This window comes from Tenrec ecaudatus, chromosome 13, assembly GCF_050624435.1.
Source record: "Tenrec ecaudatus isolate mTenEca1 chromosome 13, mTenEca1.hap1, whole genome shotgun sequence".
Taxonomy (NCBI): Eukaryota; Metazoa; Chordata; class Mammalia; order Afrosoricida; family Tenrecidae; genus Tenrec; species Tenrec ecaudatus.
Window position 1 is genome coordinate 9,122,355 of NC_134542.1, and position 24,491 is coordinate 9,146,845.

At 47.1% G+C, this 24,491-nt stretch overlaps 1 protein-coding gene across 1 annotated transcript in view; it reads left to right on the top strand.

Moving 5' to 3' along the window:
• The window catches only part of DNER (delta/notch like EGF repeat containing), a 188,906-nt gene that overhangs the window by 7,330 nt on the left and 157,085 nt on the right, over positions 1-24,491 (top strand). Inside the window, exon 3 of the mRNA XM_075530190.1 lies at positions 80-246. Within this exon, the coding sequence (XP_075386305.1) occupies positions 80-246 (167 nt within the window). The remainder of the gene's footprint in view (positions 1-79; positions 247-24,491) is intronic.

A 24,491-nucleotide genomic window follows, 5' to 3' on the forward strand; every position in this document is an offset into this window, starting at 1 on the left:
GTTAGAATTCGAGGAGCTGGGTTCTCAGACGAGTTTTCTGCATGCGCCAAGCTGTTGATGTTCTGTTTCGTGCTTTCAGAATTCGGCAGGATACCACTGCCTCCCTGATTCTGCTGTGGAAAGTCACGGCCCCCGGCTTCCAGCAGTGCTCCCTCATCGACGGGCGCAGTGTGACCCTCCTCCAGGCTCCCGGGGGCCTGGTCCTCCTTGAGGAGATGCTGGCCCTGGGGCCCAACTACTTCATCGGTGAGTTAGGGCGTCTCTGCCCACGGCATGCTTTCAACACCCAACGTCGGGTTAGCGGTAGAGACAAGGGACAGGGCGTTTGGTTCACCTCATTGGGATTCTGGTCATCAAACCCTGCTCTCCTCTTTTCATAAGGCTTTGCTTATAACCTCAACTGGCTTCCAAGATAATACCAGGAGGCTCCAGCACATCCATGGGGGAAATGGAATGAGGAGATAAAGGGAAATTTCCCTGGAACTCTTTGAAGCCCTTTGGGATGTCCAGCGTGGCTTCAAAATGGACAAAGCATAGGCTACAGAATCCAAAGACTATCCCAGTCCCAGCCTGAGTTGAACAGGGCTGGAAGCTCAGGCCACAAACGCAAGTCTTCTGTGCCTCTCTTTGCCTCCGGACCCTTTGGCCCACACACTCCAGGGACTGTGGGCAACTGGAGGCAGATTGATTGTTGATGTCTCAAAAACAAACAAACAAAACCCCGCCGTTGTTATCACTTGACTTGGGCTTAGCTAAGAGGTCCTCCAGGAGCCTCCAGTGGCAGAGTGGGGTGTGCATTGGGCTGCTAACCTCAAGGTCAAGCTTGGAGGGAGAAAGGTTTGCAGTCTTGGAAATCCACAGGGGTAGTTCTGCTTTGTCCTAAAGGATCACGGTGAGTTGGCATTGATGACCTTGAGAAGAAGGACTTAGAAAAGAAAAACGATTGTTCTCTTCTGAACCAGCAGCTCTGAAGGAATTGGCGGAGTTACAGCTCCCTCTGAGTCCTCTCTATTGTCCTGCCCACCCATCTTTCCTTGACCCACCAGCAACTCAATGTTCTCCAAGCCTAGCCCCGCCACCCGTATGTCTTAGGGTGCACACGTGAGCAGTTTTCCGTTCAGCTGGCCTCTCTACCTCCACACGGGTGCAGCATGCTGTAGTCCCTGCGTGGAAGCCACCCCTCCCCCAGTACAGTGTTCCTTTGGAGTTAGGGTGGGCGACGGTAGCCCATCTCATGTGTTACTTTATTGCTGATCTCATCTGTTAACTTTATTGGGGCTTATTCCAGTGATGGGCAGTCTCAACGCAGGGACACCGCTCAAGCTTAGCCTCTGTGCATCCCAGGTCAAGTCACCCACGCACCTTTTTGGATTGCCTTCTCTTGTCTAAGCTTTTATTCCAACAGCTCCCTCTCTCAGGCCTCAATGAGGCAACAGCAGTGAGAGTATACATGACACATGTTAACCCTGATCCTGGGGTACTTTGTTATATACTCACCCACATGTGCACACACATGAAATATTGTGCTAAACTAAATGGAAATGATAACATAGATCAATGGTTGATGCAACTCTTGACACGCAGTGAAGATCAGCTGATAAAATGAAATGCTCTCCTCCTTGTAATTTCTATCGGAAGGTGAATTTGATGGCCTGTCCTCTGATGGAGAAGGTATGATGGCTGAGAAGCCAACTAGGGTTTTGTTGGGTGGAGAGACCAAAGGAGCCTCAGCTGGGAGGGGGTGTGGCTGCCATAGCGAGTGGGAGTCGGACTTCATACCCTTGTTTGTGTTTGGAATTGTGTAGATGCCCCGTATTTGATTCCCCAAGTACATTCCAATGAAACGCCATATGGATGCTATCCATGTGTCTAGAAGGAAATAGATGGTAGGTTTTGATAAGTTGTCTCCATTTACTGCATACTGGCCTTTGAAGTTATACTCTGTAGTGGATTCATGTACCATTCTCTGAACTAGAGCTAAGATTTCAAGAAAATGGCCGAGATTGCATAACTCTTTAAAAATGCTGCCGAATAAGGCATCATCAGGAAAAAAAACTTTCCATAGTGAATGAAGGGGGAAGTACAGAGTGGAGACCCAAAGCCCATTTGTCAGCCGCTGGAGATCCCCTTGCAGAGGGGCCTAGGGGAGGAGATGAGTCAGTCAGGGTGTGATTTAGCACCGATGAAGAATGCAGCTTTCCTCCAGTTCCTAAATGCTTCCTCCCCCCAAACTATCATCATCCGAATTCTACCTTGCAAGTCTAGACAGAGCAGAGAACGGACACTGGTGCAGATAGGAGCTGGAGACACAGGGAATCCAGGGTGGATGATCCCTTCAGGACCAGGGGTGTGAGCAGCGATACTGGGAGGGTAGAGGGTGAGTGGGTTGGAAAGAGGGAACCAATTACAAGGATCTACATGTGAACTTCTCCCTGGGGGAAGGACAACAGAAAAGGGGGTGAAGGGAGATGTCAGACAAGGCAAGATATGACAAAATAAAAATTTATAAATTATCAAGGGCTCATGAGGGAGTGGGGAGCGGGGAGGGAGGGGAAAAAGAGGACTTGACGCAAAGGGCTTAAGTGGAGAGCAAATGCTTTGAAAATGATGAGGGCAAAGAATGTACAGATGTGCTTTATACAATTGATGTATGTATGGATTGTGATAAGAGTTGTATGAGTCCCTAATAAAATGTTTAAATAAATAAATAGATAGATAAATAATAAATATAGCCATTCAGAACATTAGCTGATCCTGTATGTGGCTGTCTTTGTTATCTAGGGGTGCTATATCAAAAAGACTACAGGTGAGTGGCTTTAAGAACCAGGCATTTGTGAGGGGGCTAGAAGTTTGAATTCCGGGCTCCAGCCTCAGGGGAAGGCATTCTTCCTCTGTGGCCTCTGAGGGAAGGTTCTTGTTTCTTGTAACATCTGTGGCCTGGCGTTTGTGGGAGGGCTCCATGTATCCAGGCATCAATGTTCACCAGGGTCTAGGAGGTTCCAAGCTCTGGGACCCCAGGTCCAAAGGATGCCCTCCGTTCCTGGCTCTTCTTTCTCACTCACCCCCCTCCCCTCTTTTCAATCTATTGTAAGAGAAGAACGTTGAGGCAGGCCACACCCGGGGGAAATTTCCCCTTACATTGGATCAAGGCTTTGACCTGAGTGGGGGTCTTGAAGCCCATCCTAGTCCCCTTACAACGGAAGTGCTGGTCACAGCAGGTCACATCACGGGGAGTGATGACATCATTTCCTAACTGCCAGAGCAATGAGATTCATGCCCCAGTTCAAGTGGACACATCGTTTGGGGGCGCACAATTCTATGCCAGAGAATGACTTCTGGTTGTGGCTTAACTATAAGCTTAGGCTGACACGGAAGTGATAAACAAGGGAAAGATGTCAGTATATTTGTATTACTTTCAGACTGGAGGGATTCTGGGGACTCCCACACAAATTTGTGTTCCTTGCACTAGTTGGGAGATTTCGGTCACAAAACAGTGTTATCTTTGGTTGGCATGTAGTGCTCCCCAGAGAGATAACTTTGAAAGAAATTTTATTTGAAAGAATAATAACGGCATTAAGGAATGCTTTCTCAATCATTGGAATTAGATATTAGCTACTGATGAGAAGATGGTGATTTTGAGTAAGATCATTTATTTCTATAAGCCATTTCTCACCCCCCCTTTTTGAATATTTGATGTCCTACTACTAAAAAGATGCCCTGGTGGTATAGTGGGTTATGAGTTGGCTACGAACTACAAGGTCAGCAGTTCAAACCCACCAGCCGCCCCTAGGGACACAGGTGAGACTTTCTCTTCCCTTGAAGCCTCACCACCTTGGGAGCCCATGGTGGCTGTTCTGTGCCGTCCTATCCGGTTGCTGTGAGTTGCTGTCGACTTGACAGCATTAAGGGGGTTTGGTTGGGTTGCTGTTTATGGTTCAACATTTCCTGGGGGTGGCTTTGAAACAGAGATGCTAATCTTGGCAGGCTCTTCTCTTTAAAGGGAGTAGGCAGTCTTGTCACAGACTCCCAGAGAAGACCAACAGCTTCCTGCCAGGGATCAATTGGCGACACCTGCCTGCCGACCGCCAGCTACTTGGTAGGGTTATCTTTTCTCCTAAGGAAACAAGGTTTATCTTCGGCAATCACAGCACAAGCCTCTTGCGAACCCCCTTGACACGTGCTTTGCATTCTCTTCTGTTTTATTTTTCAAGAAGCAGCTTCTTAAAATAACCTGCGTTGACAACTCGGGGCTCTCTAGACACAAACGGGTTGTCTCTCTAGGGACCATCTGACAGCCAGGCGCACTGCTGCCTGTACAACGGGCAGAAAACTACCATCCCAGAGGGAGAGAACCCCCACCACGCCCCATTGTTGTGGGTCTCCGTCGTGTGCCAGTGGTTAAGCGCCAAGACCACTGAGAGGCACCACCTAAGAAAGACCTGGCGATCTTTTCCAAGAAAGGGCACAGCTTTGCAGATTCCCTGGAGTGCCGTTCTCAGCACCCCTGAGGCCGCCATGAGTCGGAATTGACTGGGTGACCAATTGCTTGGTTTGGGTTGGATCCTTTCCCTGAACTAGATTGTGAGGCACTTCTAGGACTGACCACTTCACCTGCACCCCCCCCCCCCCCAACCCTCTGGCCTCAGGTGTTTCTCTAGACTCACTGATGGCAGACTCTGGTTGACAGTTTGTAGTGAAGAGAGCAGAGTGCTCCTTCTGTGTCTTCAGGAACCAGGCTGGTTAACCTAAAAAAAAAAAACACCCTTTCAAAGCTTATTGCGGAAGGTCTAATGTCCCATGGGTGCTAGGTGATGACAGGGTGCCGACCTGCTATTTCAAGGGGGCCCTGGTGGCATAGTGGTTACGTGTTGAGTTGCTAACCCAAAGGTCAGCAGTTCGAAACCAGTAGTTGCACCTCAGGAGAAAGGCAGGGTGTTCTACTCCTGTGAAGACTGGCAGTCTCCGAAACCTGATGGCAGTGACTTTTTGTTTGTAGAGTGTGTCTGACCTACAGTTTTCTTTTGTGGCTGTTTGCAAATGGCAACGAATTGACCCTGCTACGTAGCAGCCTCACAAATGACAGAATGAATCGCTGCTTGGTCCTGCACCACTTTCATGTTCACAGGTAGGCTGGAGTCTGTTGTTAGGCTCACTGGGTCCCTGGAGTGTTTGCCACCTGCAGGGCTTGTTTTTCAGTGTGGTTTCAGACCCTATTTGATTGGGATTTGCAGGGTTTTGATTAAGTTGATTTTCTGAGGGTGATACTCAGGTCTTAGTCTGCTTCCATCTGCACATCCTGGGACACCTGGCTGATGTTTGAAATACCAGTGGGTTAAGGGTTGGGCTGTTACCAAGGTTGGCAGTTCAAACCCACCAGCCACTCCATGGGAAGAAGATGAGGCTTCCTGTTCCCATAAAGATTTATAATGTGGGAAACCGTAGAGAACAATTAAAAAACACTTTTTTTTTTTTTAGATTTTGCCATCTGGTAGTTGGAGCCCTGGCAGCTTAGTGGTTATGCAGTTATGCACCGGGTTGCTAACTACAGGGTCAGCAGAACATAACACACCTTGGGTCAGGTACCCCTTAGTCCTCAAAGGAACATCTCACTTTTCAATACCGACTGCAATACCAGCTTGCAGTTCAAAACCATGAGGCAGTTCGAAACTACCAGGAGCCCTGAGTGAGAAAGACCAGGCTTTGTACTTCTGTAAAGAGCTGCAGGTGCAGCCTCCCCCAGGAGGCAGTCCGACCCTGTCCTGTCGAGGTGCCGTGCATCCACATGGCAGTCATGGTGGTCAATGTATTTCTAACCACCATCACCTAGGTCAGCACCGGAGTGTCTGCCATCCTTGATTTCAGCGTTGGTTGTAGACCTTTCATTAGCCTGTGAGTGTCTCAAGAGAAGGGGCCTTTTACCTGCTGGTTTGATTAGACTTTGCTCATATAGAAATTCTCCTCCTCAACACGTGCCACACAAAGGCCATTTCCTACTACAAAGTGCCAACCCGAAGAGCTCCTTCTAGATCGTCGTATCCCACCGTGGTGACATTTAAACTCTCATTCCCCCTTCTATTAATGTTACAGTCACACTATTTTTGAGGGTCAATTTAAAAAAAGAAAACATTTCTTTCACCCTTCTTTTGGGAATGCTCCATCGTAAGATCTCGCTGTTGGGGGTGGGGGTGGGTAAAAGAGTTCCAGAAAGTTTGGAAAGAACTCCACCCGAAGCAGCAGCATGGTGACGCTTCCCTTTGCTGAAAACTTTCAGGATTTCACAAAGGAAAATGGCAATGGATTTCCCCTTTCCTTGGTCATCAGAAAAGCACATGCAAATGCCGGCCACTGAGCTCCCTCCAGGAGAAGAACAAAGACCTGGGAGCTGTGAAAGGAAGCAGCCTGGGAGGAGAACAAAGCAGAGGAAACCGAAAGCCTCCTTCCCTGGGCAGTCTTTTTGGAAGGCTTCTGCCCTCACCTTCTGGGAAGATTCCGATTAAGTTTACATTTTGCCTAGATTGAAACGACATTTTCCATTTCAAATATCGTTAGCAAGCAGGATTACCCTCACTGACTTTTTCCTAGTGGAAATGAATGTCAAGATCACGTATCATGACCATGCAGTGCCTCTGTGTTCCTAAGGATCCTCCTGACTGGCACCAATTCTTAGCATCTGTTGATTGTGGTGACAAACCCAGAGGCATTTAAGGAAGGTATTCCATTGTAGACACCTAGGATCCGCTAGAGCTGACAGGCCCAAGGTCACTGTTTTGTTGATGTCAGCCGCTGTTGGTTTCGTCCCCAATTCGTGGGAACCCCAGAAGGAAATGCTGCTGGGTCCTGAGCGGTCCTTATAATCAGACATGCATCAGTCCACTGTGATCCACATACTTTATATTGATGGATTTTCCAAAGTAGTTCACCAAGCCTTACCTCCTAGTCCATCTTAGTCATGAAGCTCCACTGAAACCTGTTTAGCTTCATGTTGCTGCTCTTGCTAGGTGCCGTTGAGTTGGCTCCGACCCGTAACGAACAACTGCCCACGCCTGCAGTTGCTCACAATTGCTCCTATTCTTGGGCCCATTGTTGTAGGCAATGTATCAAGCCATCTAGTTGAGGGTCTTCTTCTTTTTAAAAAAAATTTTTTTTAATTCACTTTATTCTTTCTTTTTTTTAAATACTTTTATTGGGGGCTCTTACATCTCTTATCACAATCCATACATGCATCCAGTGTGTCAAGCACATTTACACATGTGTCGCCATCATCATTTTCAAAGCATTCTCTTCCCACTTTAGCACCTGATATGAGCTCTCCATTTCTTCCCCCTCCCTCCCTCGCCCTCCCTCCCTTGTGAACCCCTGATAAGTTATAGATCATTAATTCCATATCTTACATCATCTTCTGTCACCCCTCATCCACTTTTCCACTATAAGCCCCCTGGGAGGGATTTCTAGGTTGATCTTTGTGATCAATTCTCCCTTTCTTACTCCACCATCCCTTAATCTTATTGGTATCTCTATTCTCCTTGTTGGCCCTGAGGGGTTTATCTACCCTGGATTCCCTGTGTTTCTGGCTCTTATCTGTAGCAGTGCGCATGCTCTGGTCTAATCTGATTTGTAAGGTAGAATTGAGGTCATGCTAATGGGGTGAAGGAAGCACCAAAGAACTAGAGGAAAGTTGTGTGTTTCATTGGTGCTATACTGCACTCTGACTGGCTCATCTCTTCCCTGTGACCCCTCTGTGAGGGGAAGTCCAATTGTCTACAGATGGGCATTGGGTCTTTACTCCATCTCCCCCCAATCTCCCCATTCACCTTGGGTATGATTCTGTTCTGGGTCTTAGATGCCTGATATCTGATCCCACTGACACCTTATGATCACGCAGCCTGGTGTGCATCTTCCATGTGGGGGGTTGTTGCTTTTGAGCTAGATGGCTGCTTAGTTATCTTCAAGCCTTTACGACCCCGGACACTATATCTTTTGATAGCTGGGTACCATCAGCTTTCTTCACATTTTCTTACGTACCCATTTTGTCTTAATTGATTGTGTTGGGAAGGTGAGCATCATAGAATGTTGGATTGTTAGAATAAAATATTCTTGTGTTAAAGGAGTGCTTGAGTCGTGGCCCAATGTCCATCTGCAACCTTAATTCTTAACATATAGATATGAGTACATATAGATATGAGATCTATTCCCCTCTCATTATGTATGTATTTACATATGTGCATGCCTGTATTTAGGTCTGCATAAATGTCCTTTGCCTCCTGGTTCTTTCCTCTATTTCCTTTTACTTTCCTCTTGTCCCACCATCATGTTCGGCCTTCATGTGGGTTTAGTGGAGGGCCTTCTTCTTATTTACTCCCCTGTACTTTACTAAGCATGAAGTCCTTCTGCAGGGATTGCTCTTTCCTGATGATATATCCAAAGTATGTAAGATGAAGTCTTATCATCCCTGCCTCTCAGAAGCACTCTGGTCGTACAGCAAGACAGATTTGTTTAGCTTTTTGTGAACCCGTGGTATTTTCAATTTTCGTTGCCAGCACCACAAACCAAACACATCAATTCCTCATTAGTCTTCCTTTTTCAAAGTCACATTTTCACATGCATGTGCGGTGATGTGTGGTCACATGCCTTGGGGTTCCCCTTAGTCCTCGAAGTAACATCCTTTCTTTCCAGTACTCTGAGGAGGTCTCGTGCAGTAGATTTCATAGCGATATGCACACTTCCGTTATACGTGTCGTGGGTACACCTGAGATGGCATTGGCCAGGAATTGAACCTGGGCCTCCCACATGGTGAGAACTCGACCACTGACCCACCAGTGCCTCAAAATTAAACCAAATTCCAACCCTACTGTCCTCAAGTTGATTCTAATTCACAGTGAGTCTATAGGACAGAGTAGAAATGACCCACTGGGTCTGCAAGGCCATCAGTTTTTATGCAGACAGATGACCGCAGCTGGTGAGTTTGAACCCTTGGCTTCTTGGTTAGCACTTAATTGCAATCACTTTTCAATCTTCATCATGTCTCAGCAGGGCTCCTTAAGACTCTTTGGTGACCCAGGCTGCAGTGGGGGGTGGGGATGACCACAGAGGAAGGACATCTCCTCTGTGCCAGTCCCTGAGACCAGGTGTAGGCCCTGTTAGGAAGGCAGGAGCATGGTCCATGTACAGACACCATCAGTCTCAGGAGAATCTCCGACTAGGTCCTCAGATGATTCTTTTGCATATTAAATGAACCCTGTGCATACTCTAGGGGCTCATCAAGAGTCACCCCATGATGGAGCAACACCAACCAAAGCCCACATATAATACAACTGCCTGGTGGCATGTTACCAACATGCGCCTGCAGCTTGCAAGAGTCAGTTTTAGCGTGTCAGAGAGGACAGCAGCTGCAGGTGCATTCTCTGATCTGGGCCCGATGCAGAGGGCAGAGAGAGGGCTTTGCTCGGGGCTCAAAAAGCAAACGGAAGGTAATCCAGGGCCATCAAGTTGCTTCTGACTCACAGACAGCCATAGAAGGCAGAGTAGAGCTGCCCTGTAGGGCTCCCAGGCTGTAAGTCTCTATGGGAGCCCACTACATCACTGCTCACCTGCGGAGCAGCTGGTGGCTTGGATAGTCATTGAGTGCTTTAACTACTGTGTCACCAGAGGACCTCAAGCTGGACCGAGATAATCCTACCATTTTCCTCTTCTTCCCCATTTGCCTCATTGTCTCTGCTTCTCACTCCGGACTTCCTTTGAATGTAAACACATTCAAGGAAGAAGACTGTGAGTATATTTTATTCACAGATTAATTTGGGAAAATATTGCATAATAGAGAAAATTAATTTGATCTTAAAAAAAAACATTTTGATCTTCCCGGAAAGGCCTCATGACTGAAGGACCATGAGTGTATCCAGATCTAAATCTTAGGCACAGAACTGGATGGAAATGCTCCTTCGAACCTTCCTTGATCTCGTGCCACACAGAGACAGACGGCAGGGCCCTGTACTCCCCGCTTAGCTCACTTGCTCTCTGGCAGTGCACACCGCGGCGCAGAAAGCTGTGCCTTCAGTTGCCTTATTGGCAAGCTGGATTTTGCTGCTCTACAACTAGTTGGCATCGTGGGTTACACATTGAACTGCTAACCACAAGGTCGGCAGTTTGACACCATTAGCCGCCAGCTGCTCCCTGGGAGAAAGATGAGGCTTTCCGTCCTGGTGGACAGGAACAGACTAAGAGATCCACAGGGACAGATCTCTCTCCTATAGGGTGGCTCGCAGTCAGAATCGACTCAGTGGCAGTGAGTTTGTTTTTGCTTGTTTCGGGACATCAGCTCTTCTGTTTCTTTCCAAAGAGGTAGAGAGAGATGGAAGAGAGGGAGAAGCATGGGAGGAAAAGAGAGGGAGAAGAAGAGAGAGAGAGAGAGAGAGAGAGAGAGAGAGAGAGAGAGAGAGAGAGAGAGAGAGAGAGAGAGAGAGAGAGAGAGAGAGAGACTGACTCTGATTTAAGAGAGACTGACTCTGGTTTCTCATGAAGCATAAGACCTTCAAAACATTCCTTCGATCCCCCCACTCCTCCACCGAGAACCAGCCTTTACACACATTGTGGGCCATTTCCCAGCAGATCCCTCTTTGTGTGCCAACCTATACCTTGCCTACGCTTAGTTGTTTCCCCACCCGCCCAGGACTGAGATTGTGCATTATTTGCTTTCTTCATGTACTGTATCATGGAAATTCTTCCATGTTTAACGAATACAGATCGGCACCATGATTCCTAATGGCTGTCTAGCATTCCATTGACTAAACCAAAATCAAACCCACTGCCCTGGCGTCGAATCTGACTCAAGGGTTCCCGGGGCTGTATATCTTCCCGGGAGCAGACAGTGCCCCCCATTTCCTCCAGCAGAGCAGCTAGTGGGTATGAAATGCCAGCCGTTGGGCTAGCAGCCAGCACTCACCTGCTGTCTCCTCTGTGAGCTATTTTTAACCAAGTGACTTTTTCCCTCCCTCTCTCCCTTTAGCCTTCCTTCCTCCCTGCCTTTTTAGATGTATCAGTATAAGCACATCTTTGTGACTTCTCGGATGAATTATTTGGGTTAAATTCCCGGATGTGGAATTTTCTGGGTCAAAGAGCTTATGCAATCATTAGGCAAATTGGATACACATTATCAAAGTGTCCTTCTTTATTCTCCGTTTTACTCATGATAGCTAATGTGTCTTTGAGATCCTGCTTGTTCCCCCCCTTCTTCCATTATCTTATAGCGCGAATGTGATTAGTTTGATGCAACTTGAAATTTACATATTCTTCTTAGCAATTTCCTTAGCAACCAGAAAGTTTGAGGCATCTCCTCAGAGGGAGATGTGGTCAGTAACAGTTTTCAGAGAAAAGGCAGTACACTTATCTGTAAACAGGTATCAGCTGGTTGCCATGTTTCACTACCCAAACTCACTGCCATTGAGTTGACTCCGACTCACCGTGACCCTCTAGGACAGGGTAGAACTGCCCCAATTGCTTTCCAAGACTGTAGCTCTTCATGAGAAGAGAAAGGCCCATCTTTCTCCCACCGAGCAGCTGGTGGTTTCGAGCTGATGACCTTTCACTTAGCAGCCCAGTGAGTAGTCCCCACGCCACCAGGGCTTTCATCCCAGTATTGCTTAGATATCGGAGAAAATGTGAAGTGGCAAAAGGAGGATACGGAGTGGACAAGTGGTCGCTGCTTTCACGGTGGGATCCCTGGGTGGTATGAAGCATTACACTATAGATTCCCACACACATCTGCCCCCCGGCAATGAAAACATTTGCACTTCAGCACATTAGCCAGGATAAAGTGTAGGTGTCTGCTATTGCAGCCCCACGATAGGTGGTATCATCCATTTTGGGAAACACTAAAGCAAAGCAAGCAAACACATATATAAACGACACCCCCCCAAAAAACAAACAAAAACTAAACGCACTGACATTGAGTCGATTCTGATTCATACTGATCCGATAGGACAGGGTAGAACTGCCCTGTATGTTTCTGAGACTGTAACTCTTCACAGGAGTTGAAAGCCATGTATTTCTCCTAAGGAGTGGCAAGTGGTTTTGAACTGCTGACCTCATGGTTAGCAGCCCAACACTTAACCACAATGCCACCAGGACTCCTGAGTTACACACATGCGCGTGAACACACACACACACACCAACCAAATGAAACCAAAGTGATTTCCATTGAGTCAATGCTGGCTTTTGGTGACCCTATAGGACAGGAAAAAGCAGTTTCCGTGAGTTTCTGGTGTTTTCAAACCGGTGACCCTGTGCTTGGCAGCCCAACTTGTCATCATCACACCACCAGGCTCCTCGAATCCACTGCTAATGAAAAGGTTGGAGAGTCAAGCGGATCCAAGGCCTCGTTCGCAGCAGTAAGGCCTGGAGACTCACTTCCACATTACCAGCCCCAGAAACCCCTTGGTGCACTGCTCCCCTCTGTCCTCTCGCAGTTGTCGGGGTTGGAGTTGACTGGGACTTCTGGTTGGTGTTTGGCTCCCACAGCCGTTGCACTGGTGGATTCCATGGATGCCGCTCTTTTCCCGTCCTGCAGAGAGCTTTCTGATTCTGGAAACCGGACCCTCGATTCCATGTCCACCTCCATGTACGAACTTCCTTTGCTTTCCCATGAGATGCTCCTGATGGTAGAGATTGAACTCCTTTATCACAGGCTTCTCAAGGAGAGATGAAGGATTCCACGCAAATAGGGCCGGCGTGTTTTCCCAGGGGAGACACAATCTTGTGAACCCCCCCAGACTGACTTTGAAGAGGGAGGTGTGATTTTCACGCAGAACCAGGATCCTTCGGATTGTCTTCGGCAGGGGTCTTACTTTGAGACTCAGAGGAGCGAGGGAGTGGATGGAAGGAGGGCAAGCCGGTGAGAGCGCATGGTCTGGGTTTGGGTGAGGGACAGAAATGCTTACAACTGTGCTTCTCCAAGACTTCCCTGGCTTCTCATTGCTAATGCTCTCGCTGACATTTCGGGTTTGAATGCCATGGTATTTTGGGAATCCGCATGCATCCTTAACAAGCAGTGCTCTCATGGCTGTCCTGTTTTCATGTTGTAATTGGGGGTTTGACCTACAAAAGTTGTATTTGCTTGGTAGACAAATGAAAAAGCTCCTTAAACTAACACACTGCCAAAAAAATAGTAATAGATGACAGGCTCTGGAACACTAAAAACAAATCTCCTCAAAACAAAACACGGAGACAGATGACACGTGGGGCTGTTGAGTCAGATCCAACTTAGTAGGACCCTACTGGACAGGAGAGTCTGCCCCACAGGGCTTCTGGGGCTCGCAGATTTAGGGAAGCTGACTGCCATCTGCATCCTGCAGAGGGATTTCGGGTTCCCACTGCTGACACTTTGGCTCACAGCTGAGCACCAGCCCATGTTTCTGAACCATCAAAAACTCAAACTCAGTGCCACTGAGTTGATGGGGACTCATAGCTGCCCTATAGGACAGGGTAGGCTGCCCTCGTGGGTTTCTGAGACTGTAATGCATTATGGGTGTGGAAAGCTCTGTCTTTTTCCCTAGGACCAGAATCACTGTGCCATTAGAGTTCCTACTGAGAAAATACAGGACTTCACATTGAACATCAGATAACCGATACCATCCGCGTGAAGGATCTGTGAACTCTGAATTGAAGGGAAATTAAGGTGGGCGTGGGAAGGGGATGGTAGGGCCTGAGGTCCCTTGTGAGCTGGTGCTGGTACAATGAGAAGGAAGGACGTTCCAGGTAAGAGACGGGCCAGCAAACACGTGACTGCCCTTACCACATTGTTAGGTGCCGTTGGGTCCGTTCCAACTCCTAGTGACCCTTTGTACAATGGAATGAAACCTTGCCTGCCCTGCGCCATCCTCACAATTGTTGTTAATGTTGAGCTCAATGTCGCAGCCCCTGTGTCACTCAGTCTTGTTGAAGGTCTTCCTCTTCTTCCCTGCTCCTGTACGTTACCAAGCATGATGTGCTTCTCCAGGGAGTGGTCTCTTCTGACATGAGACACAGTCTTGCTTTTCTTGCCTCCTGGAGCATTCTGGCTAAACTTCTTCCAAGACAAATTTGCTGGTTCTTTTCACAGAAGATACTGTCAACATTCTTCTCTAGCACCAATATTCAAATGTATCTATTCTTCTTCCACCTTTCCAACTCAAAGTCTAATGTTCATGGGCACGTACCATCATTTCAAAATAATAGATCAGTTTGGCTGGCATAATGGGTGTCAACCAGGAAGTCGTGGCACAATAGGAACGGGATCAGCTGGACGAGGCAGACTGCTAAGGCCACTGCTACCTGTGCTCTGGAGTTTATGTCTCATGCAGGCACTGTGTGCAAGGTAAGGGGATGAGAGCCTTGGTGTGGGGATAATATAGTCAGTAGTGTGCAGTGGCTCTTTTTGGCTTCAAGAAATAGATTTCTCTCTCTCTCTCTCTTTCACAACTTAGGAAACCAGAAGTCCAAATTCATGGCACCAGATCTAGCGGAAGGCTTTTTCTCTTTGATGTTCTGGATGAAGGTCCTTGTCTCCTTTCAGCATCTGGGGGTCCAGGGTTCCTTGGAGAGCTCCATGTGTCTTTCCCTGGGTCTAGGAGGTTCTCAGCATGGGGACCCTGAGTCCAAAATATGTGCCTAGCTCTTGGCTTTTCTTTCTTGGTGGAGTGAAGTCTCTTCTTCTCTTCTCACTTCGCTCTCCTTTTCTCTCTTGTAAGAGGAAAAGTGATGCAGAGCACACCCTGAGGAAACTCACCTTCCCTGGGATCAGGGCTGTGACCTCCGGAGAGATGGGGCATCCTACCTGTAGGGACACAGTTCAACCAAGAGAATCTACTATCTACAGTGTGCCCGAAAACCTGCTAGTTGTTGTTGTTGTGTGTCATAGAGTAGATCCAATTTATACCAGCCCTATAAACTGTTTGGTACTTTAAGCTGTCAGCACAGCTTAAAGTCAAGTGAGGGGGGCCTCCTGCTGGTCAAAATGGAGGATGAGAAATGGAATGGTGGGGGTGGCAGTAGAAAGTAACGGGTTACAGCGACACATTGTGCAGAGATTCCCTTCAGCAAGATTCCCTTCGACAAGAATGGATTACTTAAAGTAAGACTGAACTACTGGCAGTGGATAAAGGGGATTGTTTCGTTTATACACATGTGAACTTAACTCAAACTTGTTTGTGCCTAACAACCAACAAATCAGGAGGCAAAGGAGGAGGGTGTGGGCTGCGTGTAATTCAAAGTCCAGGTGTGGACCTGCTGTCACCAAGGGTCACAGCCAGAGTGAATCGGACGGGCCTTCTGAGAGAAAGCGATATCCCAGTGAAATGTGTGGTCGGGGCCCACTGCCTTAGATTTTATGTGTGATGTTAGTTTATACTCACTGCCGTGGAGTCAATGCTGACTCATAGGGACCCCCTGTCACTAGGTTTCCAAGACTGTTTTGGGGAGTAGAAAGCTCAATCTTTTCCCGAGGAGCTGCTGGTGGTTTTGAACTGCTGACCTGGCAGATCACAGACCAATGCATAACCGCTGCACCACCAGCACTCCATGATATTATAGACGTTATTGGAATACATAAATGTGCATGCCTGTATTCACGCACCTATCCATACATCATATGTGGATCCTTGCACATACCAGACACAGATGCACATGTACGTAATCGCAAAGAGATGCACATTCACACAAAGACTCATGCATGCGCAGATCGCACACACAGATGCACACACACGCACATGCACACTATATGTGGTTTGTGAGATTTGAATGGTGAATTCTCCAAACAGGCCATAGCTTGTTATGTGGGAGAGTAAGCTTACAGGCTGGCAGGGATGTGTGTGAAGGCATTTGGTTTAGAAAGAAACACAGAGGCTTCAGAGTTGGAAGTGATGGTGTTCCTTAGATGGAGGTGAAATGTGAGTAACTAATATTCATGAGGTACCCATGAATCCATGAATGGATTTTCTGCTACAATCATGGTTGCCCATAAAGGAGCATTTCCCTTGGACTATTACAGTGTGATTGATTGGCTTTTACACATAAGCTAGATTCCAAACGCCTCATTTCCCGGGGCGACCTTTGCCTCTTGTTCCCGGTGGTGGCAAACTGGAGCCTCTATGGAAACCAGCCCATGGGTCACATGGGAAATGGAAATCAGCAAAGAAAGAGACCTTCTTAAGGCAGTTGATGATGTTTCTCACTGGAACGTTAACAGCGGCTAGGTTTGCGCATGCATGTGTGTGTGTGTGTGTGTGTGTGTGTGTGTGTTGGCCTCCACCTTATGCACTCTGATTCCTGTGAAATTCCCAAAGGTCCAGCAGCAGCAGTCTCTTCAAACAAAGGCAGACTGGGGCTGTAAGGGGGAGGGGGTGAACCTGTAATGTGTTGCACGGGCTCTTGCAGAAAGAATCGATGGTCAGATCGGAGGCCCTGGACTTCCGTCCAGGCTGAGGTATAAATCAGTGTGTTCTAGGCAGATAAGGAAGACGCTTTTCAGCCCACCGAGCCCACAGTCGCACTGAATTAAAGAAATTCATTACAGGAGAGAGCTGATTGGGAATGGACCGTCCGCCTGAAATCCACCCTCTCTTGGTAAGCCCCTGAAGCAGGACTGGCGGCTGTATTGTTCACGGTTAAGCAGGGGTTTTCACCTAAATTGGTTTGGGGCGCTGTGTTCTGGGTGTCTCCTGGGTGAGGCTCTGCACTGGTAGAGCTGCTATGGATGCCCGCTTCCGTGGAAGCTGTTCGCCAGAGCAGGTCCTGGAAGTTGGTTTCCGTGACTTTCTGTACCGCGTGTTTTTCCCTGCTACCGAGATGGGTCTCTCTTCTAATCTTGTCTTTGCCATCCTGACATTACAGGGACTTTGCACTCATGTAGCTATACAGTCACAGCTTTAAGGGGCCCTGAGTCACCCTGAAAGTCAGTGGTTCAAACCTACCAGTGGCTTCTTGGGAGGAAAATGAGGTGGTCTTCTCTTGTATAGATTTACAGCCTCAGAAACCCTTTATAGGCTCACGAAGTGTTGGAATTCACTTGATGGCACTGGGTAAAGGAGCCCTGGTGATGCTGTGGGGTAGGTCTTGGACTCTCAATGACAAGGCTGGCGGTTCAAACCCACTAGTCATTCTTGAGGGGAAAGATGAAATTCTCATCTCCCATAAAGATTTACAGTTTTGGAAACCCTAAAGTGGGGTCACTATGAGTCAGAATTGTCTTGATGGCAGGGAGTTGTTTGTTTGATGTTTTTCAATGAGTTGAAATCAACCGGATGGCAACAGGTTTTGTTTTTCGTGTGTGCTAACCAGAAGGTCTTAGTTCGAACTCATCAGTCACAGCCTTGGAAACCCTATGGGACAGCTCCACTCCATCTTATGGAGTTTCTCTCCATCCGTCCATCCATCTATCCATCCATCCATCCATCCATCCATCCATCCATCCATCCATCCATATATCTATCCATCCATTAAAAAAGTTATTGCATACCTGCTCTGGGTGAGGCCCAGAAGCAATAAGTAACCGCAAGATAATAGAGCAGTAAGTAAGAGAGAAAAAAAATCTCAGCCTTCTTGGGGCGATGGGTATTGGAAAAATAATTACACAAATAAATAGAAGGTTACAGCTGCGCTAAAGTGCAGTCAGGAAAAGGTACCCTGTGTTCTGATGGTGGGCAATTACTACCTTGAAGAAAGATGATAGAGTTGCTGTAGTAGCTAGTCAGTGAGGAAAACCTTCCAGAGGAAGACAAGAGCTTCCCGTGCAAAGATTCTGCTGCTAGAGAGGGGACACAAGGCCCAGAGTCGTCAGGCTGGGGTTCAGCGTCCAAGGGGAGAATGGGGGAGAGTTGGGGGAAGGTGGGTTGGAGTAGCCCTAAGCTGCGGGGTCACTTGAAGGTTCCCATCTGGCTCTCAGTAGCAATGAGGAGCCCTTGAAGGGAAGGGCCATCTTCATTCTGGTCTAAATTCCCTACAGAAATACCTGCATGTTGGCAGAAAAGAAGTTATTCCTCACACAGCATGTCCCACACCTGGCTGGGTAGTTTCGTAAACTCACTAGGCTCCCGAGCCTCCACTGCAGAGATTCTGATTCATTGGGTCTGGATGGTGCCTAGGTAAGGGCTGATTTAAGAAACTCTCTAAGTAATTTGTCATGGCAAATCTTGAGCCAGAGGGAAGAGGGGTGGGGGTGGGGATCTCTCTGGAGCACCAGGAAGTGGAGAGTCTTGAGAACTGGGGCTGAATGTGTTACTGCTCCTGTGGACAAGAGCAACCCAACCAGAGCCAACTCGTCCCTCCTTTCAAATCAGGCAGTGCCATTGGGATACACTGTAGTACATTGACTACTTCCATAATTGTGGGGGAAATAAAACCAAGCACGGACTGAAAAGTAGAGTTGCCTTGCACAATTCAAGAAGGAAATGTATCTCAAATTAGAAATCTCACTAAGCACTTGTAAATGTAGGTGACTTCTTTCATGTGATCTTGAAGTCCCCAGACCATCTTGTCAGTGACCATGGACATTTGGGAGCTTGAATCAAAGCGGAGCAAAGAGCTGTGATAGACCAAAGACCATGGAAAGATCATGTTGAAGGTACTTACCACTGCCAGGCACGCAACCATGCCAATTAACAGCTTTTCACTTGAGCTCATCTGAAGGCCTGGCTTCCTGATTCCCCACCATTTATCAAATCGTCCACTGCCCAATTAGCTACACATTTATAATCACCCAGCAGCTTCACATCAAACTCAAGAGTGATTAATTAGTTTGGCATTCATAGTGATACCATTACTCAGGAACCAGTCACTGGGCATTAATGACTGGACACCGTAGGCAGTTGAATGTGAGCTCCACAGTAATTTAGCTATCGATTTCCTAGTATTTGATACGCAGATTAAGTGTTGCAGTTCTAACCAGTGATCAAAAGGTGACCCAATAGGCAGGGAAAGGAGAGGAAATGAAAGAAGAATTTCCGTCGTACAGGCTGCGAGTCATCTGTGTATTTCAAGGGAAAAGCACAGATGCAGAGGCTGTGCGAGTCATCTGTGTATTTCAAGGGAAAAGCGCAGATGCAGGTTCACCTTCGACCAATGGGTGTCCAGGAAGTGGTGTTAAAGGAAGTGTTTCATTAGGATGAGCTCTTTCCGGGCTCGGAGAAGACGCTTGATAAACTGAGATTCACTGCCAGGAGTAGGCACATGGAGGGATTTGATGGGACTCGGGGGAAATTTTGCTTCAGAAAAAAGAATTTTATAATTGGAATGTTCCTAGATCATCCTGACTATTTAACTAGCCAGCTTTCTTGTATTAGGGAATTACAAATCTCATTTAAGAGCCAGGAATTGCAGGTGTATGTAGCTATTTACATTTTTTAGAACAAGCTAGTTATCAAACAGAAAACAACCAAACAGAAAACCAACTCCCCCAAACCACTGCCATCAAGTCACTTTGGACTCCCAGTGACTTTTTCCAGGGCGTGGGGTCTGGACATCCTTACGGAAGCAGACAGCCTCTTTTGCTCTTCGTGTGTGAAAGTTGGCCATTGAATAAGGAAGAACATAGACTGATAGATGCATTTGAATTGAGGTGCTGGAGAAGAATGTTGAAGTATCATGGACTGCCAAAAGGACAAACAAGTCTGTCTTGGAAGAAGAGTGGTCAGAGTGCTCCTTAGAGACAGGGAGAGGGAGACTCCGTCCTACATACTGTGGACATGTCTGGAGAGACCAGTCCCAGTAGATCAGTGGTTCTCAACCTTCCTAATGCTGTGACCCTTTAATATAGTTCCTCCTGTTGTGGTGACCCCCCAACCATAAAATTATTTTCATTGTTACTTCATAACTATAATTTTGCTGATGTCATGAATCACCATGTAAATACCTGTATGCAGGATGTATTTTCATTGTTACAAATTGAACATAATTAAAGCATAGTGATTAATCACAAAACAATATGTAATTCTATATTGTAAAATATTTATTTCTAATTACAAATAAATGAAATTTTGTCTTGAAGCATGGTGTAGCATGGGTAACAGTCTTCACTCCAGGTACTGGTAGGTGGGTGTATCTGCATGTGGGCAGACCCGCCTGGAGATGGATGGAGGAGTGGTGTCTTGGTTCCTAAGACCATCGGAAATCTGTGTTTTCTGGCGACCCCCGTGAAAGGATCGTTAGAACCCCCAAAGAGATCGTGACCCACAGGTTGAGACCCACTGATGGACATCATGCTTGGGAAACTGGAAGGGCAGCAAAAAGGAGCAAGGCCATTGACAAGATGGATGGATACGGTGGCTGCAGCCACGGGGTGAGACAAAGGAACAATTGTGGGGATGACGTGGAACAGGGCAGTGTTTCGTTCTGTCATGCATAGGGCCACTGTGAGTCAGCTGGCTAGATGGCATCTAACAACAACAAATGCATGCTTATGCATATATGTGTAATTTGGGTGAAAATTTACAGAGTGAAAAAATAAAATATCTCACTTAAGGCCTCTGAATCCAAGCCATATGTATGTACTTGGATTTGAGCATTTTCCATATCTCCTCCCGATAAGTTTCAAGTGTAAGAACTCTCCTTCCAAGGCTGCGGCGTTAGGGTCTTCTCAAAGGCTTCGTTGCTTGCATCCCGGCACTACTGTTCTCGCAGAAGAATATACCTTCAGAGAGTTTGGCCCCCGGCTTATACAAGTCTGAGTTGAATTTAGGACACATTTTATTTTTTATTAAAAGATTATTTTATTGGGGGCTCTTGCAGCTCTTCTAACAGTCCATTCATCATTTGTATCAAGCATATTTGTGCCTATGTTGACATCATCATGTTCTAAACATTTACTTTCTATGGAGCCTTCGGTATCAGCTCCCCCCCCATGTCCCCTTGATAAAGGATTATTATTTTCATATCTTACACTTCCTTCCCTCCATGGTTTCTCTTGTTTGTCCCCTGGGGTGTGTGTGTATGGTTATGTGTCAATCATTGTGATTGGTTCCTCCTTCCACCCCTCCTCTCTCCACCTACCCTCCTGGTATTGTTACTCCCATTTCTGTTCCTGGATTCTGTCCCAGTATCGCTACTCACACTACTGGTCCTAAAAGGATCATCTGCCCTGGATCCCCTGTGTTTCCAGTTCCTATCTGTACCAGTGTACATCCTCTGGTCTAGCCAGATTTGTAAGGTAGCATTGGGATCATGATAGTGGGGGAGGAGGAAGCATTCAGGAACTAGAGGAAAGTTGTATGTTTCATCGTTGCTACATTGCACCCTGACTAACTTGTCTCCTCCCCGAGACCCTTCTGTAAGGGGATGTCCAGTGACCTACAACTGGGCTTTGGGTCCCCACTCCGCACTGTTCTGATGATGCCTGATACCTGACCCCTTTGACACCTCGTGATCGCACAGGCTGTTGTGCTTTTTCCATGTGGGTTTTTTTACTTCTGGGCTAGATGGCTGCTTATTTACCTTCAAGCCTTTAAGACCATAGATGCTATATCTTTTGATAACCGGATACCATCTGCTTTCTTCACCACATTTGCTTATGCACCCATTTGTTTTCAGCAATCGTGCTGGGAGGGTGAGCATCACAGAATGCCAGGTTGTTAGACCAAAGTGTTCTTGTGTTGAGGCAGGGCTTGAGCAGAGGCCTGCAGCAGGACACATTTTAAATGGATGCTGGCTGTTGATGTTGTTGATGAGGGTGGTGATGCTGCTGCTGCTGCTTTTTTGAGCCCTTGTGTACTTGGAGTATACTGCAAATTTTGCCTGTACAAAGAGCTTCGATCTTAATAACTACACCCCCACCAAAAACCCCAAACTCATTGAATTATCATTGACTTAATTCTAACTAATAGAAACTCTATAGGACAGAGTAGAACTGCTCCCAAAGGGTTTCCAAGATGGTGAATCTTTATGGAAGCAGATGGCTACAACTTTCTCCCACTGAGTGGCCGGTAGATTCGAACCACTGATCTTTCAATTAGCAGATGAGCGCTAACCCCTTACACCATCAGGACTCCTCTACAACAGCAGATAGTTACAGTTGTGGTGGTAGATTCCATTGAGTCCATTGTGACTCATCGTGACCCTATGCACGACAGGACGAAATGCCATCCAGTTCTGTACCATTCTCACCATTGTTGTGTTTGAGCCCGCTGTAGGAGCCACTGTGTCAATCCATCTTGTCGGTCTGCATCTTATTCATTATCCCTCTACAGAGCATCATGTCCTTTTCCAGGGACTCATCTCTCCTTATAACATGTCCAAAGTACATGTCTCCCTAGCTTTGCTTTAAGGAACATTTCGGCTGCACTTCTTCAAAGATCTGTTTGTTCTTTTGGCAGTCCCTGGTGCTTTCAACGTTTGTTGCCAGCACTATAAATCAAATTCATCAATTTTTCATCTTTCTCCCTTATTCAATTTTTTATCTTTCTCCCCCACTCTCACATGCATATGAGTTGATGGTTTTATTTGCATATGATATAATCCCAAACAGTCACTGTCAGTGAGTCAACTCTGATCCATAGAGACCCTATAAGAGAGAATAGAACACCCCATGTGGGTTTCCCAAATTGCAACTCTTTACTGGAGTAGAAAGCCTCACCTTTCTCCCTTGGAGTGGCTGGTGGTTTTGAACTGCTGACCTTGAGGTTAGCAGCCCAACCTGTAACCCACTATGCCACCAAGGCCCTGATATAATGAAACAATTGTTGTTGCTGTTGTTAGGTGCTGTCAAGTTGGTTTTGATTCATAGCAACCCAATGCATAACAGAAGGCAACACTGCCCGGTTCTGGTCCATCCTCACAATTGTTCTTATGTTTGAGCCCATTGTTGCAGTCACTGTGTCAATCCAGCTCGTCAATGGCATCCAAGTCATGAAGAATGTGGCTAACTATCCCAAGTCCACAGAGTGGCAAGAGGGAAGCTGTGTGGAGGTAGAGCCTGGTATAATCTCCCATTATCCTGGCATCCACAGATGGGCCTCATACTGACTTTATTGATGATTGAGTTTCTCAAGCCATTACTTCTGAAATGTGAAACACACATGATATCAGAATATATAAAATGCTAATATTAAATGATTGATGAAAGAGACCAACCTTATTGGTTGGATAGAGACTATTCTCCCTCGTTGCCCTTCAGATCTGGAACTAAATCCCCCCTGCCCCCAAGGTTAGAATCACCAGCGATGGCAGATCATGAAGGTGTCCTCTACCAAGGACGATGTCAGAAGGCCAGGAAAGAATGGGGAATGGGAACAAGGAACACGGGGAGAAGTGCGGGGAGTGGTGGTCCATTGAGGGGACTGACATAGTTGAGTTGAAACAAAATGCGTATAAATTGTGAATGGAAAACTCATGATCTGCTCTTTAAATGTGCACCTGTGTCACAATAAAAAGAGGGAAAGAGAGAGGAGGTGGTATAGGAAGAGGTGGAGAAAGAGAAGAAAAGACAGAATATACCTCTTTAGGTGTGTATTCAAGTATTTAACTCATCCCTATTTAGTAACAGGCATTTCTGGGTGGTGTAAACAGTTAACCATTCAGTTCCTAACTGAAAGGATTGAGTCCACCTGGAAATGCCTAGAAAGAAAGGCCTGGTGATGAATACAGAACATTCAGCCACTGGAAACAGTCTGGAGCATAGTTCTACTCTGGCACCAGGGGGACCATGAGTAGGTGTCGACAACTGGCATATCACAGGAGCAGTAGTATTGGATAATCTTCGCTAAGCTGGTTGTCAATTTCCTCCACTTCTCCCCTGGCAGGTATAAGTGAGCCGCTTTGGTGGCCAGCCCTGCCTTGTGGATAAGAAGGAAGAGGAAGGAGAGATGGAGATGGTGGTTATCGCACGTTTTTGTGACTGAGCGGTAGCTCCAGAGTCGAGTCGTGGAGGTGATCGGACATGGGCCTGGACAGGAATTGTGTGTGATTCGTGTGCCGGCTCGTCTAAGATGCTGTAATTCAGAGGCCTCACATACGATGTTTAAGGAAGGTAGGAGTTGATCTCTGTTAGGTTACGGGCTAGAGGAGTTGGTCCTTTGCTGATCGAGCAGGTTTGCTTCCTCAACACACATCTCTGAGTCCAAAGTGGCGGCCCATTCCCAGGCCTTTGGGATAATGCCTAGCACAGAAGGACCGCGCATCATTTCAGGGGCTCCCAGTGCTGGCTGGGATACCTGTCTGTTGGGTTGCAATCCACATGGAAGGCTGAACCATGGTCTCAAGCATAGCAATGCTTGTGAGGATGAGGCAGGACCAGGCTTTGTGTCCTTCTGTTGTACCTACCCCCGCCCTGAGTCAGAACCAACTTGCGGGCACCTCGCCACGGCAAAATACAGGGCACACTGCCTGGACCCTGATTCCCAGTGGTCTGGTAGCTATGTAGGGGTATGGCTACTCCCCTTTACACCCCAACCCCCTCAGCCATGATGTGATTCTATTTCACCAGCCAATCTGTTGTAAGGAGGTTAAGGTGGGATACAAAATCCTTATTCAGGTCACTG